This window comes from Rhinatrema bivittatum, chromosome 1, assembly GCF_901001135.1.
Source record: "Rhinatrema bivittatum chromosome 1, aRhiBiv1.1, whole genome shotgun sequence".
Taxonomy (NCBI): Eukaryota; Metazoa; Chordata; class Amphibia; order Gymnophiona; family Rhinatrematidae; genus Rhinatrema; species Rhinatrema bivittatum.
The window spans coordinates 718,281,464-718,300,053 of record NC_042615.1 but is presented as its reverse complement, the minus strand read 5'-3'; the positions used below and the strand labels follow the sequence as shown (position 1 = coordinate 718,300,053).

At 42.5% G+C, this 18,590-nt stretch overlaps 1 protein-coding gene across 2 annotated transcripts in view; it reads left to right on the top strand.

Moving 5' to 3' along the window:
- The window catches only part of RAB3C (RAB3C, member RAS oncogene family), a 349,536-nt gene that overhangs the window by 292,833 nt on the left and 38,113 nt on the right, over positions 1–18,590 (top strand). For both annotated transcript variants that reach the window (XM_029576748.1, XM_029576738.1), the window contains exon 4: positions 13,958–14,082. In XM_029576748.1, coding sequence (XP_029432608.1) covers positions 13,958–14,082 — 125 coding nt within the window. The remainder of the gene's footprint in view (positions 1–13,957; positions 14,083–18,590) is intronic.

The window sequence follows — 18,590 nt, the reverse complement described above, 5'->3', positions numbered from 1 at the left end:
GCAGTAGCACTTTGTGGGTGATCATGAGTATCATCTCTTGCTGTGGCTGTTAACTTCCTTCCTGGCACACTTTTCAGGCTCAGTAAATGGCTACAATAGTGTATATTTGCCTACTGGGAATTTATTGAGTAAAAATTCAACCTCCTTAAAACTCATATTTTGCTTCTCAATACACAATATTGGATTTTCTGCTCCTGATTCTGGCAAAGTGCTTGTGTGCTGTATGCTCTCTCCAGCATGTGTGTCCAGCATCATGTGCGTGCACAAGTGCTATTGGCTTTTTGCCCTTAGTTTGATCTGTTATCACAGCAGGAGCATTTCAGTTCATCGTACAGTTTCAGATGATGATGATAGAAGAGTGATTCACTGAAGTGTTTGGTAAATCTAAGAAGAATCAGTGTGTTAGATGGATTTAAAGAGAAACTAACAAGATCTTCAAACCATGCTAGAATCATAATTATTTATGTGGCCCCCTGTGTGCCACAGAGAAAATTGCAGAATGTATAATGGTGAGAATTTGTTGTTTTCTACTAAGGGAGATTGATAGAGGTATGATGAAAGGGGAAAGGTTCCAGAAAGTGTGGGGGTCATCTAATGGTTAGAGGGAGTATATGGCAACACTTTGACTGACAGACTGATTCAGCCCCTAAGGGCTGGGTTTTGGAAAAGGTATAATACCAAGGGCAGGGGCTCCCCCAGAGTCACCAAGCCAAGAGAAGGCAGTAGGGATGTGCATTCGTTTGCAACGAAATAGGAAATAGAGACGATATTTCCTATTTCGTTGCGGTTCGGGGGCCCGACGAAATGATAAGAACACAAAATTTCATGTGGTTTTCTTATCGTTTTTTGAGGAGGAGAAAGGGCACATTAAAAAAAACCCCAAACCCATCCCAACCCTTCAAATTTAATTAATTGCAACCCCCAGACTTGCCTGACCCCCCCCCCCCCCCCCAAGACTTACCGAAAGTCTCTGGTAGTCCAGCGGGGTCCCAGGAGCAATCTCTCCCTCTCGGGCCATCATCTGCCACTAATCAAAATGGCACCGATGGCCTTTTGCCCTTACCATCTGACAGGGGCTATCGGTGCCATTGGTCGGCCCCTGTCACATAGTAAGGGCAAAGGGCCACCGGCGCCATTTTGATTACTGGCAGCCGACGGCCCAAGAGCAGGAGATCGCTCCCGGGACCCCCGCTAGACCACCAGGGACTTTTGGCAAGTCTTGGGGGTGTCAGGAGGCTGGGGGGTTGTAGTTAATTAAATTTGAAGGGTTGGGGTGGTTTTTGTTTTGTTTTTTTCAAGAAAGAGAACGATAAAAGTTTTCTGATCCAAGGAGTGGACCAAAATGGCCCTCCCCAGACCTGAAAATGAAACGGGGACAAAAAAAATTGTATGCCACCCCTAATTTGCTCCATAAGATGCACAGACACCCGGGAACAGAGCCGGTTTAGCACACCATTATTTTTTTTAATTTTCCTCCTCTGAATCCTAGGTGTGTCTTATGATTAGGTGCATCTTATGGAGCGAAAAATACGGTAAATGGCTTTCACATAAGAATCAGGGGGGAGAGAGCAGCAGAATCTTGTACCATAGAATATTCCATTCCTGTTAGAATTTCTAATCAACATAGATGAATAGTAGAGCCATTTGAGGGTATCAAACAAAAAATGCAAGTCATGCAGTCCTAAAGCTTTTTTTTCCATTTTACAAATCGTAAATATTCCACCATGAACATAATTTTCTGCTTAAAGGTTTCTGCTACTTAGCCTTTTTACTTTAATCGTTCTTGATTGCACATGCTGTGTATGTGTAGTGTAACCTTTGAAAGATACTAATTTAACTGCAAGTTTCTCAATAGGGAGCAGATTAAAATGTAATGCTCTTTGTTCATATAGCAAATTAGTAATCACTTTCTGGCATGGTGGGTATAACGAACAGCTTTATGCTTGATATAAATATCAGAATTAACATGTCCCGTAACCGACTCTACAAAATGAGTGAAGCTATATGACGGGCTCACCCATAGTTCTTCAGAGGGCTTAAAGAAACCTTTTTCTAATTTGCCACAAATGGTGTTTTCATTTTGCTGTACCTAGGCAAGTTTGAATAGTTTCAGCAGATTTTGTTTGGGTGTAGTTAGTTTTCCCTGGCTTTGCACCAATCATTACACTTCTACGGCAGATAAGCCCTAGATCCCCCATCACCTTTGCTTCATTCACTGGTATGACAAAGTAAAGTAATGAAGAGAAGAACAGGAGCAGCCTGGTCCAAATAGAGTCCTCCTGCATGCTCAGGTAGTGCAGTTAAAAGTGCCGGGACCCAGAATGAAAGAATGCCCCATCTAAATAGCTGATGTCTGTGGTCTGCCTAAATAGTTTTGTCAGTTTAGTTCCTTGTACATTGTTATAGTTTTTGGCTTGAATTTTGAGGTAGGTGAATGGCTCTGGAGCAAGAAGCCAGAAAAAGGAGAGTTCTGCATGCTAATTAGCAAAAACCAAACGAGGAGGTTAGTGATCAGAAACTATGGGCTGGATTCACACATTTCAAAACTGGAACAGAGGCAGCAAGTAACGACCATAAAGATTGCACGGCCCATCTGGTCAGCCCGATTTCCGTCCAGGTGCATTGCCGTAGATCCCAGTTGATCCCTGGTTTGCCCTCACTTCTTCACAACTAGGGATCCAATGGAAACGATTTTAAAAAGCGTTTACACGCATAAAACTGGGTAAGTGGGCTTTTGAAAATTGCTGCAATATAAGCCATTGAATTGTTCATAGGATTTACTCGTGAAAGTACACGTTAGACAGGTAAATAAATGTCTTTTGAAAATTGCTGCAACAGTAGTTACATTTACATGTGTAATCCTTTTGTAAATTATCCTCTCTGTGTTTAAACCATGCTTTCTTGTATTATGTTATTGCTTTCGTCTCCACCCAGCATGGTTTCTATGAAGAAATATTTTCTGATGATTATCTCAAGTGCTACTACTTTGTAGCCTCATACCCTTTTGCTCTGGAGCATTTTTTCCTTTGAAAAAGGTTCGATTTCTGTGCATTATTTATAGCTTTCAGGTACTAAAATGCCTCTTCCATATCCTCCCTTTCCTTCCTATCTTCTCGGGTGTGCATTCTCAGGTCCTTAAGCCTCACTACAAGCCCAAATCACAAATATCAAAAAAGAGGTGGGGCATGGGCGAGGCATGGGCCAGCTGAGTTGGTAAAATGAAGTCAGCGCATAAGTATTTATGCGCACAAGCCCACGCCGTGGTCCCCTACCACGTAAATTTACTTCTGCTATGGCCGGCATGTAACTGAAATCAAAAAATCGCAAACTCCTACCTATTCATCAACAAAAAGTTTTTTTCTTTTTTTTCATTTTGTGCAAATAGGTAGGAGGGTGCAATTTTTTGACTTCAGTTAGATAGGTCCCCATCTGTGGTTGAGTTTTCAGTTTTGGTGTATGGACGGCATGTAAGTCCTGTAACAAAAAAACTAGGCTAGTCAGCGGGGTTTTAAGGGTAAAAAGGAGGCAAGTTGGCTAGGGGGTTTAGGAAGTCCTTTTCTTTACTGGGGCAAAATGGGAATAAACTTGGGAAACTCCAAAAAAGGACTCCGGATGGTTAATGCAGGGATTCCCAAATAGCCAGTTGGGTTTTCAGGATATCCACAATGAATATGCATGAGATAAATGTACATATAATGAGTCTCCATGATATGCATATGTATCTCTTGCATATGTAACCCCATCCCCGGGTGCGGTCTACTACCCAATGGGGCCATAAAGGTATTTGTAATCTCTTCAGGCAGGTGTTGCAATGCCGCCTGTAGGACAAGCCTGCGAGCAGCTCACTTATCTCCTATGATGCCGGTTGTCCACGTGGCCGGGAGCCGCCACTGAGGCGGCCATCTTCGCAGCTTGTGATGCCACCGCCACTGCCGCTATTCGCAGCCTGGGATGCCGCGCCGTCCTCTCCTGCCACCCCCAGCACTGCCTTACCCCACAATGAGGCGTGGAACGCAAGCGCCTCTCTTGAACATTTAAAGGGACTGTGGCGGGAAAAGCTTTTTCCACTCTGTCACCATCTCCATAAGGCACTCCCTATTTCAGCATATTCACTCCCAGCCCAGAAGGGCTGCCAACAGATCTGGTTTTTAGAATATCACTAATGAATATGCATGAGATAGAGTTACATGCAATTGAGGTAGGAGCATGCAAATCTATCTTATGCATAATCATTAGGAATATTCTAAAAACCTGACCTTTTGGCAGCCCTTGAGGGCTGGAAGTGAATACCACTGCCCTATTTTAAGAGTCAGTATTCTTGAAGTCGAGAGCTCTGACCTTTTTGTGACCCCTGTCGGCCTTAGCTTTCCATACAGTCTAGTCACTGGAGCTCCAGTGACCACTTAGCTCAGGGTTCACCAACTACAGTCATTAAGAGCCACAAACAGGCCAGCTTTTCAGGATAGCCACAATGAATATGGAGGAGACAGATTTCCATACGATGGAGGCAGTGCATGAAGATCTATCTCATGCATATTCATTGTAGATATCCTGAAAACCAGGCCTGTTTGTGACTCTCGGAGCTGGCCGCCCCTGACCTAGCTGGACATTAGAAACTCTTTCACTTATCAAAAATATCAGATCCAATAGCACCCTCCTCTCATGGATTCCGATACCATTGTGATTGAGGCGCGTTTCTTGAAAGGAATTCAGAATCTCTCTACTTCTAATTGATTTGGCACACTGATGAATATTCATTTTTGCAATTCGCTCTCAGAGGAGGACTTGTTTAGCATGCCGAATAGAGGCAAATAAGATGTAAATGAGCATATAATGAAGGAAATCATATTGTTCCTCTCCAACCCACAGAATATATTAACAGCCTCATTTGCCTATGCATGAACCTCATTATTCCTTTTTGATATATAAAGTTACTCACTTGGCATTGACAACATCCGGAATTAGATGAGGAAACCACAATGAGTCTGTGCAGGTTGTGATTTATAGGCCTTTGCTCTATATATGTCACTGTTTGGAGAAAAGGACTCTTGCTAAGGTTGTAAATGCCAACTATAGTCAAATACAGATTGACTGTCATGCTGAAAGATGTGTTCCTGTCAAATCATAGATTTCCAGGAATATCTCATTGAGGGTATGAGTAGCCAGTGAGTGTTGAATGATTCACTTCCCCAGTGGTCTGTTCTTTCCCTGATTCTTTTCAATCTATAAACCAGCCACAGTATTTCATAAATTTATTTGTGCTGATGACATTACATTAACCAACCAAAGTGGTTCCATCAAAGCAACAGCACAAATACTTGAAAATGATCTGCACATCCTAGAGAATCCTTTCTGAAGCTGGCATTTAAAAAAACCAGTGCATCTAAAATAGTTGCTTGTTCCACCTTAACCTTTTTCATCAAGGTACTTTTCCATAGACACAGAGGGACAAAAATCAGAATTTTTTACATAGGCACATCTGTACTTACTTGCAGAAGAAACTTTCTCCCCACTGTGAGGTTAAAAATACACATGGATTCACAGCATGTGTACGTTTATTTACCAATATAAAGGGATGGGGACAGGATGAAGGAGAAATTACATGTGAAAATTGCACAATAAAATCTCCTGACATAATTTCTGGCATGCTCTTTGCACCTCTTTCAATGTAGGTGCAAAGTTTGCTGGTAATTTGTACCCAGATTCTGTGTGCCAGCCAAAATTTTCAAAGGAAAATGCCAGAACGTCTTTCCCTTTGAAACTGAGCTTGCAATCCCACAGATATTGCAAGCTGCATAAAGAGGCTCATTATTGCCCTTCCCAAAGCTATAGGACCACATTTTAAAGGCGTTGCTCATGTTAAAATGCCCATATACACGAGTTAGTGCACAGCATGCGAGCGACGGTATTTTAAAGCCAGAAGTCACACTCATATATACACGTGCGTAACAGAAAAGGAGTGGAGTTAGGGGGCGGGGCTTGGGCATTGCAAGGCAGGGCCAACTGTTTCGCACTCAGCGGCTTGGTAGCCACATAACTTTACTGCTGCTTCTGATGAGGAGCAAGTCTGCAGAACTTGCGTTTTTGGACTTACATGACAGGGTGAGTGGTCCAGGTCCACTGGGGGATGTGCAGGATGAAGAACCAGAGGGGTGTAGCTGACCTTGAGATTGGGCAAACTTCAGAAACTGGGAATGTCCCATGCGCGAGCATGTTTTAAAATCTGCCTACACATGTATGTTAAAGCTGCAAGTCCTAGAGAAGATGCATGAAGTAGGTTTGCTCGAGTAACCTCTTAAAATTAGGAGCATACTTATGCATGGTAGGCATATTTTTAAATCATATGTGCACAAAAGCCTGCATGATTTAAAATTCAAGCATATTTCTGCTCACGTGGCAATTCGCACATGTATGGACTCACACACGCTCGTTTTAAAATTAGCCTGATAGTGAATAAAGCTATAAATATGCAGTTTTGTAGAACAAAATTAGCACATGAAAATCTTTAACTGTATCTTGGAGTCATTCTAAACTGAACTCCCAGATCCTGGTACCACCAGAACCATAAAATTACTAGCAGAAAAGCAATAATGAGGGTAAAGGTTTTAGAGAAGCTCACTGGAACATCTTGGGGAAGTGATACTCCCACCTACCATACAGTATGTGAACTCAGCCTCTGCTACTGTCTGCATCTAAGTTCTCCCACCTAGTGATAAAGTCCTATGTCAACACATGGTGAATGCTCCTATGCAAGTAGTGAAAGGTATTCAAAATGTACATCAGTTCTGTGGTTGCAGGTATTATCAAATGTCACTTTGTCCATGGTGAGATGGAATTCAGCTGTTCTTCAACAATACAAAAAGATCATGGCTGATTGGGAGCTCCCACAATATAAAGATATCTATTTACAAAGATATAGATTAAAGTCATGGAAGTCTTTCTAGTCTCACCTATACTCAAACTTGAACAACCTTGATGCTAAGAGCTATTTTTGTGAAATCTGGTCTGCATTAAGATTGTCCATAAAAAATGGGTTGTAGATTCTACCAATGAACCTCTGATGTTCTGCTTGACACATAAATACTGGACTCTACTGAACCTTCAAGTTTTGAGATGTAGAAGGTGCACCTATGTATGGAACAAATGGGGAATGAAGGACTCACCAGACTGCAAATCTTCACATATGGAATAAGCCACACTACAAACATCAGTCTCAAACTTGCCTACCAAGGAAAAAATGAAGAAATCCACATAGCTGGCCCAGATAGCATCAACTATCTATCACAACTCAATATGCAGCTTTAATTAATCTATACCTTTTCTACCATTGCTTCTCCTTGCAATATACTTTGAGGATAACTTTCAAAACTGCTCACGTGCATCCATATGTGTGTGTATATATGGGCACATAGTAATTGACTAATGTTTTTTGTAACTTGCGCGCAAATGATATGCACAAGTTATTAAATACAAGTACATATGCGCACACATATGCTCACATATCTAAAATTACGAGCTGCACAATTTCAGATTTATCTGGATAAATGTCTATTTATCTGGCTAAGTAGTGGCATATAGCCGAATAAGTCTGTAACCCGGTGTGCAATCCTAGCATGGGTGAGGCCATAAACTTATTTGTACTCTTTGGGGCAGGAACCCAGGCTAGCTGTGCTACTTTCCTTCCTTCTGAAGAATCACCGGATGGGAGTCCTTTTGAATGGTAGTCTTTGCTTTACTCACTGTTAGATGATTCAAACCTTCTTTGTTCTTTGCAGTCCTTTGTGCTTTTATTCAAATCCCTGATGGGAGGAATCCCTTGGAGCAGGACTTTCTAGGTTCCAGTCAGGCAGGAAGAGCAGTCAAAACTTCCCCCAGATGGTGAACTTAATCTTCTTAAAAACCGAAGATAACACCAGGGCTCTCCTTACAGCAGATCACTGACACTCCACCCTCATTGAGGATAAAGGGGGCAGGTCTTCACTAACCTGCGCAGCCCTAGACCCAGGGTTCCCCAGTCCCTGAGCCCAAGTGATGTACAGGCTCCAGTAAGGCCCCTACTACTTAAAAGGATAAAGTCCAAAAAATGCACTCAGAGAGAATCTCCCACCAGAAAACTTCCCGACCCTGGCCAAGACCACCAATCAGGGCTTGCTTGGCTCCTCTGGCTGGGCCTGAGAAGTAACAAAAACTACGCTCCTCTCTACCTCCGAACTCTTTTCCAAACTCAAAGGACTGCCTCCCAAGCTGTAGCAAGGATGCGGTTATGTATTGAGGCAAGTGGGACAGCCATTCCAAGACTCCACTGAAGGAGGGTCTGCATTTGAATGGATCCTCTCATTATCCTTCCTACTCTAACTGGAGGACTAATATTAAATACCTAGGACTTACTGGTAACCCGAGAAGAAGCCCAGGTTATCCCCCCCCCCCCCCCCCCCCAGTTACTTTAAAAATTGGACAAGGGCGGATACTCTTGCACAGATTTTCACAAGCATGAAAATGTACTTCACAATCACCATCATATTGTATTACAATCACCATAACCAATATTTTTAACACTCCTCAGGAGAGCAAGGCAGACAATTCTGCTCAGCTGGGCCCCAGACCCAAAGAGACTCTACACCTGGAGTAGGCACTGTAATACATGGCCAGCAGACTCCATCCTGTAAATTGAAAAGACAGACAGAGGTCACCAGATTAGGGTGGCGAATAATGAATGTTATGTTTATTTATCTATTTATTTATTTGCAGGTTTTTATATACTATCATTCGGTATGCCATCACAATGGTTTACAATAATAAATATCAAGAAATGTACAAATTAACCAATAAAATTGCGTAAAATAAAAGAAATAAGAGAGTAAATTTCAAAGTAACATCACAGAGTAATAAAAGAATCTAAAAGAATAAAATCATGGTATCCATCAAACATAAAATAAAAGGAGGGAATATGTATGTAGAATATAGAAAAGTGCCAGCCCTTAAATATGTTATTGGATGCTCTCATCATCCTCAATAAGATTCCACATCAAACTGCACTGTGCTGACAACTCCACCTTGAACTGGGAAGGGGACACGATCTGTAGATTTAAGCTCTCCGGGCTGGAAACAGCCCGGAAAGCTTAAATGAACTCCATGAAAGATATAAGGTAAAAGTGTTGTTTAATGCTGAGTGATCACTCCTCTGAAGCTTCTCTCCTGTGAAAGCAAACAAAAGGCACCAGAAGGGCAGTTGGCACCCAACCTACAAAGGAAACAATTACTTTAAGGTTGTACAACTGAAAATAAATCCAAGGACATTTTTTTCAAATACATTTTGCAATTTTGTTTTGTGGATTTTTTTTCTTAAATTGGAGTAAAAGGAGATACAGTGTAGCAGGCTGAAACTCTTCTTACATGGTGCCCGCCAGCTAATGTCAATCGGGACTGGCATGCAGGCACACACCGCTACCGATGAGATCATGGTTCCAACTCCAAAGCCACTGCTGCACTGCTTGATCCTACAGAAGGGACCCACGAGTGAAATAGCTATTTTAGAAAAGTTACTGATAACAGAGGCACTGCTTCTTTAAGATAGGCTCCTCTTTCTCTCTCAGGCTAATGGTTCTCTCTGCAGAAGACTCCTGTAGCAAGTCTGCCCCAGGTCTCCTCTGCCTCCAGGCTCACAGGTCTCCCAGGTGAGAATTTTGCTAGAGGCAGCTCCTTTTCGTGGTCCTGCTGGTAGTCTTTCCCTTGGCGCCGCTACAACTTGATCTCCGGTGCAGACTCAGGCAGCTGCTTTTCTTTGAAGGCCCCTACGACTCTGTTGAATGCCCAGTGATTCTGCCGTGGATCTCTCCTCACTGCCCCTGCTTGATTCCGTGTCTCTGGAGAAAGATGTCAAAGGGGCAGGCAGTGAAAAAGGCAACTTCTTTTCCCCAGCGGGGATGTATGACCGCACCATAGCATCCATGGTCCTCCTGATGTCGCAGCACTCGCACATCTGTTTTAAAATCGCCATGTCCATGTGCATGCGCAGGCAAACGCATGCACATGTGCGCCAGCGCACAGCTCCTAAAATATATCTCTTTGGTTTTAATTCATAATGCTTTAAGGGATGATGCTCCTTTCTGCATCAATGTACTATTAACGATTCATTGATTGGTGAGAAACCTTAGGTCAGAGGGGCAATGCCTTGTGGACATCCCTAATTATAGATCAAGTAGGTTAGTAGACTCACGAGATAATTTATTAACAGTTGCTGGAGCCCAAATATGGAATAAGCTTCCGCTGGCATTGTGTAAGCAGGTTTGTTCAAAAACATACTTCTTTAAACTTGCTTAGTTCTAAAGCATACTTTGAAGTATTACAGGTAATGTTGTTGATTATGCAGTAACTATGATATAAAATATTCAGTATGCACAGGATCAGGGGTGCTCAAGCCAGTCCTATGGACCCCCCTCAGCCAGTCAGGTTTTCAAGATACCCCTCATGAATATGCATGAGATTTAGTTGCATTCACTATCTCCTATGTATGCAAAATATTTTTATGTATATTCATTAGGGAAATCCTGAAATCCTGACTAGCTAGGGGCAGCTGGTAGGACCGGTTTGAGTACCCCTGCACTAGATGAGTATTTCCTGGCCTTTACTTGTTTTATGTGTTTGCTGATTTACATGTTAATATTTATTTTAATGTGTTGTATTGTTTTAATGATTTTGTGTATTTTATTGATTTATTTATGTTGAAATTATGTATGTTTATTTGGAAGCCACTCAGAATGTTAGATGATGTGACATATAACATTTTTAAATAAATAAATAAAATGGTTAGGACACAAAGGTGCACCATTGACAGCTGGAGGATCCTTAGGATTATAATGTGCTGGGGGCCATTACAGCCAGCGAGTATTTCCTTGCATATTTCCGTCATTATTCATCATGTAGTCTGTTGTGAGGGTCTGTACATGTTTTATCATGTCAGGTATTCAAGTGCTGATTTGGGACCTACTGTATTCTTTCATTAGAGCCAGGGGTGGATTGCAGGCAAATATCAGCTTGGGGGAATTTTCCAAAATAGGCCCACAGGTTATATGTCTGACACTTTTGTGCACTTTCTGTGCAGCATAGTAAAATTTAGTAGCATAGTAATGGCAGAAAAAGACCAAATGGTGCATCCAGTCTGCCCAGCAAGCTTCCCATGGTAGTAAATGCCGCTCCGTGCAGGTTACTTCATGTTTCTGTTAAGGGTAGGAACTGCCACTCCATGCAGATTACCCTCATGATTCAGTGTTTTCCCATTGACTGTGTGCTACACAGCTATGCTTCTCCAGGGTCTGCTCGGCCTATCTTACTCTTAGGTAGAGAGGACCAGAAGTGATCCATGCTGCTGGATTCCTCTGGGGTTATAAACAAAAAGTTTAGCCATAGCCAAGACTGCACACATCACTGCTGCAGCCAAGACTGGGGACAGCCACTAACTCAAGATGGAGTCCTAGCTTCCCACATGGAGCCAGTGCAACCAGGGCCAGTGCATGGGTAATAGGGTGCCTAGGTGAACTTTACAGCCTTGCACCTCCCACCATTCCTACACACAAATAAAAATAATGCATTTATGGTAGATTTTACATGATATTCAAAGAAAAGTCTTTGAGATAAAAATATCATTTAGAACAACATGTATATTATATTTACATGCACTTCTGTGATGCCAGCAAGAAAACTCTGCAAAAAAGACATTTGGAGCTCATATGGTGTTAGGCCTATTGTTACACGTGTTGAATGTGGACTTGCCCTCAGAAGGTTTTATGTAAACAGTACTATCCATCCTTCATAAAATTATATATGAAAAACAAGACAATTGGCTAAGCTCCTCTATAAAACCACATACCCCAAACAGAAACCTAAGATCTGAAAATAAGGGACTTCTGAAAACACCACCTATGCGTTCCAATCAACTCACCTCAACCCAAAAGAGAGCAATATCTCTAGGTAGCCCAAAACTCTGGAACTCCCTCCCTACTGAACTCAGAACCCAAGAAAACCTAAAAACATTCAAAAAAAGACCTAAAAACATGGTTGTTCAACAAAGCTCACCCAATGAACAACACAACATCTTCATCCTCAACCTGAAGATTAAATGAATAAATGAACATATCTCAACTATAGATTATAACCAAGAAATGAAACGTAAAACAGAACAGTAACTAACTAGCATATGATTCCCCTATGTTTAACAACTGTTTGAACCTTTTTTGAAACCCTGTTAATCCCCTTAACCTTGTAACCTTCGTATTTTTGTAAACCATTATGATGGCTTTATGATGATGAATCCGAATGACGGTATATAAAACTCGATAAACAAATAAATAAAATAAAATTACAATATAGTAAATCTCCCATACCGGATTAGCACTAACTGCCAGCACTCTAACAGTAACAAGCATATCTATGAAAAGGCAATATTACAAATATTACACTAGATCCTAATACACCAATACATCTCCTATTAGAGGAAAACAGAAGAAGCCAGGCTGCTGTACAGCCCTACACAGAAACTACATGCTAGCAGCATTCCTCACCTTCGTCACACATGCGGAACACAGACAGAGCCCCACCAAATACAGAATAAGCAGATCATAACATATAAATAGAAGCATTCAGACAAAAAACAAACTGGAAACTGCAACAATCCAGACTTGGACAGTACAATAATGGACTAAAAGAAATGTCACCATTCTTCATAAAACAAACAATGAATTCAAGAAATATAAAACATCAGTCATAATAGAATTACCATGCTAATGAAAAGAATACATATTTCAAAACAATTGATGAATATCCAATAATTAAAAATTCATATAACCTTGATTGGGCAATCAAGGTTAAAAAACCAAACCTAGTGCTACACAAGAAACTTAAGAACAGCACTGCTAATAGAACTCTCAGTAACAAGTGACTATTGCGTATTACATTTGCAGAGACATAGGATTATCGAGTACCAAGAAATGCATTCAGTAAACAACATAATATGGCATAAAAATGCTGAAATAATCCAAACTGTTTTGAGTGCCACCAGCTTGATTAAAAAGAACTTTCAAGCATGCCTTGATATGTTGCCTTTATATATTACACCCTATGAAGTCCAGCAGGAAGCTCTCTTTGGCACAAAGGAGTATTAAGATGAGCATTAGCAGTACATTTGAGAGACTGAGATCATACCCAACATGCCCTGGTTTATGAGTGAGATTCATTTCTGTCATGATGGTATGTGCAAAACAAACCCATCTGGAGGCTCTACCCCAAGGGACTCACACCCTGTTATCATCAGCTCACCTACCAGTGTCTTACTCCACTAGAGGCTCTCCCCATTCAAGTTGAAGGCTCTTGAATTGAGATTTCAATTTATATAGCCTATTAGACCTCAGCCCCACCTGCAGGATAATATTTTATGAGATTAAGCATCCCCTGTGAAACCTCAGATCCAGAGTGTGATATATTGTCTTACTAATCAGCCACACAGAATGCTTAGTTGAGGTATATTGTTTAATTTTTTTCATCTCTAGTAAAGCTAGCAATATAGCAATGCTTACTCTCTTATTTTAAATTCAAGCAAGGGAACCTTACTTTTTCCCTTCAGTAATGTAGAATGGAAAAATGATTAGGCTGGGTTTGCCAGACTAAGAATGTCTAGTGATGCAAATTAGGTAATTTGTGTACAGGGGTTGGGTATCTCAAAGGAAAATAGACCCTGTCACAGTAAATATTCAAGATGCATCATGCTTAGTTATGCAATAGAAGGTAGCATTTCTGTCAAATCAAGAATGATTAATGGGAAAGGTGTAGAACAATTAACTGAGCTTATTAGCAGGTCAATTGCAGCTAGGCCTATTGTGGTAGTCTTAAAATTATTTAAATTGGATAGAAGTATATTTAATTTCTTGGGCATTTTGTTATTAATTGATGTAACTTTTTTTTTTAGGTCAACTCAAATCAAGACTTACTCTTGGGATAATGCCCAAGTTATTTTGGTTGGTAATAAATGCGACATGGAGGATGAGAGGGTAATCTCCACTGAGCGAGGAAAGCACTTAGCCGAGCAACTTGGTAAGGACTGAAATAGCAGGAGCTCATTGTGATTCCTTGTGACATAACAAAGGAAACTAATATTAACTGTCGGAGTGAATTCCCAATGTTATAGATCTGCCATTGTAAATTCAAGTAGAAATCTACATCTCTGCTTATTGCTCTTAGACTGGTGTGGGAAATTAGGATTCTTTTTTTTTTCAACACTGACTTTAAATTACACTTCTCCCTTTAATTGATAACTGATGACATCTGCAGTGGATTATTTAAAACATTCTAATAAATAATTTAACTGATTGAGACTGATTGGAAAGTTATTGCCTGAGCATTCGCGATTAACAAAATCAATGTTTATTCACTTCTAGTTAAATTCCCATGATACTCAAGAAAAGATATTATTTCCCATTTTTCAGGGTTCATTTCAGTGGGGGCTAGAAAACTTCATATTTGCTTTGATTGAATATACATTATGGCTGTCTATGCAAGTTCTGTACTTCCCACAGTAGTATTTCTGTACAAGGGACTGCAGATATTGATAGTTTTTAAAGGTCCATTTTACACAGGATAACATGATGTGTAATGCTTCTGTACACAACCTGAGACGTATGGAATATAAAATTATAGTAAAGATACAGCATATTGTATTTACAGATTTTGTGCTGTATTTATGCATATTGTATTTTAATGTTAACCTCCATGATTATTTAAAAAATTGTGGTATATTAAGTTCAATCTAACTAATAATAAAGAGGAAAATTGTCCCACACTTGCATTGCCAGTATGCAGCTGCACAGGTGCCATACATGCATGCTTGCTTGTGTGTGTGAGGAGTAGGATCACAGCAGCACATCAGGGTATATCTTCCTCCTCTGCTGGTTGAGCATGATAGCTGCTTTCAACCGTCGGATGCTGTACTGTCCCACAGTTGAAAGAAGCAGTCAGGTCCAGCTGGCAGAGACACAGCCTGATGTGATGCTGCAGTCCTACTCATCTTTGCAGTGACCAGTAGGAAAGGGGCAGTTATAAGAGAAACTAGAGGGGAAGATGAAGTTTCAGAGCCTGGAGATTGAAGGAAATTGTTATGATCCTGCTCGCGGACCCCATCCCGCAAGCAGGCCTCTTCACTCACCTGCGAGCCGCTGCCGACTGTCTCCGCGGCGAGCTGCCGCCACACCACTGCCTTTCTGTGGCCTAGACCGCCTCTGGTCCATGCTGCTGCCGCCACTGAAATCATTCCTGAGTGGCAAGGGAAGCTGCTGCTGCTGTCAACGCCATCCTGCGGCCTGGAGGCCGCTCTCCACGCCTGCCTGCTTGTTTGTTCGTCGCGGCAGGGACGTCACTGTCCATGGTCCTGCTCCACCCTGGGCCCTCCTCTAGGCGCTGGCATGCGCCTCTTCAATCTGTTTAAAGGGCCAGCAGTGGGAAAAGCCTACAGCCTCACCAAAAGTCCTCCACTCCACTTCCTGCTTCATCCCTATAAAAGGGCTCAGCTCCTGATCCTCGGGGTCTTCGGATCCAGAATTCACAGTTGGTCTGTGTTCCTCTTTGGGTCAAGGTCTTCCGTGGTCTTCACTTGTCTAGATGGCTCTTTGTTCCATGTTTCTGGTCTCCTCATCCTGATGTTCCTGGTCTCGCCCTTCATCAGAGCTCCTTCGTCACCTGTTCCTTGTCCTGATGTTCCGTGGTTCCGTTCCTGAGTCCTGATGTTCCATGTTCCTGATGTCTTGGTCCTGATGCCTTTGTCTTAACCTCTGCAACCAGTTCCCAGTTTCCTGCATCCACCTTTCCTGGCATGCCATCGTTGTGGTACATGACCAGCCCATGGGGGGCTGTGTAGGGCACTTCGAGGTACAAGGTCTTCTTCTCGTCTGCAGCGCAAGTCTCCGGAAGACCCTTGTTTTTAAAGTTCCGAGTTCCAAGCTCCGAGGCTTGAATCCTGAGTCTTGAATCCTGTCCCAGTCTTCAGAGTTCCTTGCCTGCTTCCGTCCATGCCCAAGACTCTGCCGGAACCTGCTCCGCTCCAGCGTGGTCCACGACCAACCACAGGTGGCTGTGTAGCGTGCGCTGAGTTGCAGTTCTCACCCAGTACTTTTGCCTGAGTCCTGAAACCTTGCCTGAGACCTTCTGAGTAACCTGAATCCTTGTCCGAGACCTTCTGAGTAACCTGAATCCTTGTCCGAGTCTTCTGAGTAACTTGAATCCTTGTCCGAGTTCTTCCAAGTTCCAAGTCTGAGTCTTCCGAGTAACCTGAGTCCTCATCTGAGTCCTTCCAAGTTCCAAGTCTTCATCTTGTTCCTGCCCTCAGCCTCCGTCTGGCCTCACGCACTCGTCATTCCCAAGTGGCGAGTCCGAAAGGGCTTTCGAGTGGCCAGAGGTTCTACTCCTGAGACCAGCATTGCACTGCTGGGTCTCCTTGGTGTGTGTGGGTCCAGCAGAGGGCTGATCCTGCTTGGTGCCTGTTCCGAGTTCCTTGCTTTAGTTCCAGTCCTGCTTTGTTTCTACTCTGCCTGTGCTTGCATGCACTCACTTCCCACGGTGTAGCTTGGGGCTCCTCTCTGTCGTGCCGTGGTTCAGGGGCTCATGCTCTCCCATGAGCTAGCGGCCGTGCCTGTATCAGGACCTATAGGTCATGATCACAACAGAAATAAGGAAAAGAGGGGATGGGAATGGGGATAAAAACATAAGAACCTAAGACTTGCCATGCAGATTCAGGCTAAGGGTCCCATCAAGCCTAGTATTCTGTTTCCAACAGTGGTCAATGAGGTCACAAATACTTTGCAAGATCCCAAGGGATAGATAGATTCTAAGTTGCTTATCCCAAGAATAAGCTGTGGATTTCTGCAACTCCACCTTAATATTCATTAATGGACTTTTCCTCCAGGATGATTTTGTGAAAGTGTGAGGCTAAAAGGATAAAGGTGAAATAGGGTGGGGGTGATTGCGAGATAGTGGAAAAAGGGGATGGGTGAGTGTGTAACACAGGAAGAACCTATGGGGATGAGGAAAAGAGGTTATGGAGTGTGTGAGGGGGGAGAGGCTGGAGTGGATAAGGAAAAGAGGTGGTGAGAGAGGGAGAGATTATGGGAAAGGGGCTGGGAGATGGGTGCGTGATGGAGGGGCTGGTATAGTGACAAGGAATGGGGAGATAGAGGTATATAATTGGGCACTGGGGAATTAGGATTTGTGTGAAAGGGTGGCTAGGAAAGGTGGATGGGAATGTATGTATGTATGTGATTATGGGCAAGTGGGAAGGGGCCAAGAAAAGAATTTGGGGTGCAGAGAGGATGGGAGCTGTGAGAGAGAGATGGTAGGAACCAGGGGTTGGGATGTAAAGAGGAGCTGAAAATATACACACACACACGCATGAATGCACACACACACATGCACAGAATGTCCTCCCACAGACCTACCTCGGGGCTAGTTCTCGGGAAAGAGGGAGATACCAAGGGGCTTCTGTACTTCGGGGCTTCTCCGATACATAAATAAACATGCACTTATACACTGAGTCAGTACATCAGGGTCCAGGTGTCGATTTAAGTTTATTTGAGCACTTGCTAAGCAAAAGGATAACAACACAAAAGATAAGTAACAGCAAGTACTAGAGAGTTGATTGCAAGCAAATAATAATAATAATTAGAAAAGTATTAAAAATACATATAAAGATAGAAAATCTTACGTTCCTAATGAGAGTTGAAATGGGCCCAAGAAATCCGTCTGCACTATCAGTTCCAGAAGTTTGACAAGTAACAACAATGATGCTATCCTTACAGCTTTGCGATATGAGCACTCTCTTCATACATTCAGTTGGAGCTGGCTCAAGGAATACAAGGAAACTAGGGTGCAGTTGTATAAATCATTATCACATCTAATGCCATAAACATATTGACACATGAACAGCTGGACTTGATCTCAGGGTAAGCCATGGGCTGAGGTCCTACTGAGGAGTCCACAGGACACCCTTAATTCCAAGGGCTTAAGATACTCAGTCTTCCTATACAGTTCTTTAATCTTTCTCTTCACTAAGGAACATAAGATATGCCATACTGGGTCAGACCAAGGTTCATCAAGCCCAGCATCCTGTTTCCAACAGTGGCCAATCCAAGTCACAAGTACCTGGAAAGTACCCAAACATTAGATAGATCACAAGCTACTATTGCTTATTAATTACTGTCACAGCAGTTTATGGATTTATACTCTAGGAACATATCCAAACATTTTTTAAACCCAGTTACACTAACTGCTGTAACCACATCCTCTGGCAATGAATTCCAGAGTTTAACTATATGCTGACGGCTAAATTTTAAATCCCCTGCACGCAGGGAAAACGGGAGTTACGTGCAAGGCCGGGCCTTGCACGCACCACGTGCATCTTCAAAAGGGCCCGGGTATGCGCATAACTCCTGGTCCGCGCAAAAGTGCCGGACCCAAGAAAAGGGGAGGGACGGAGCTGGAGGCGGCTGTTACAGGAGCTGGCGTAAGTTCTGAAATAAAGAAAATAAAAAAAGATAAGCCCTGAAAAGGGGTCGGGG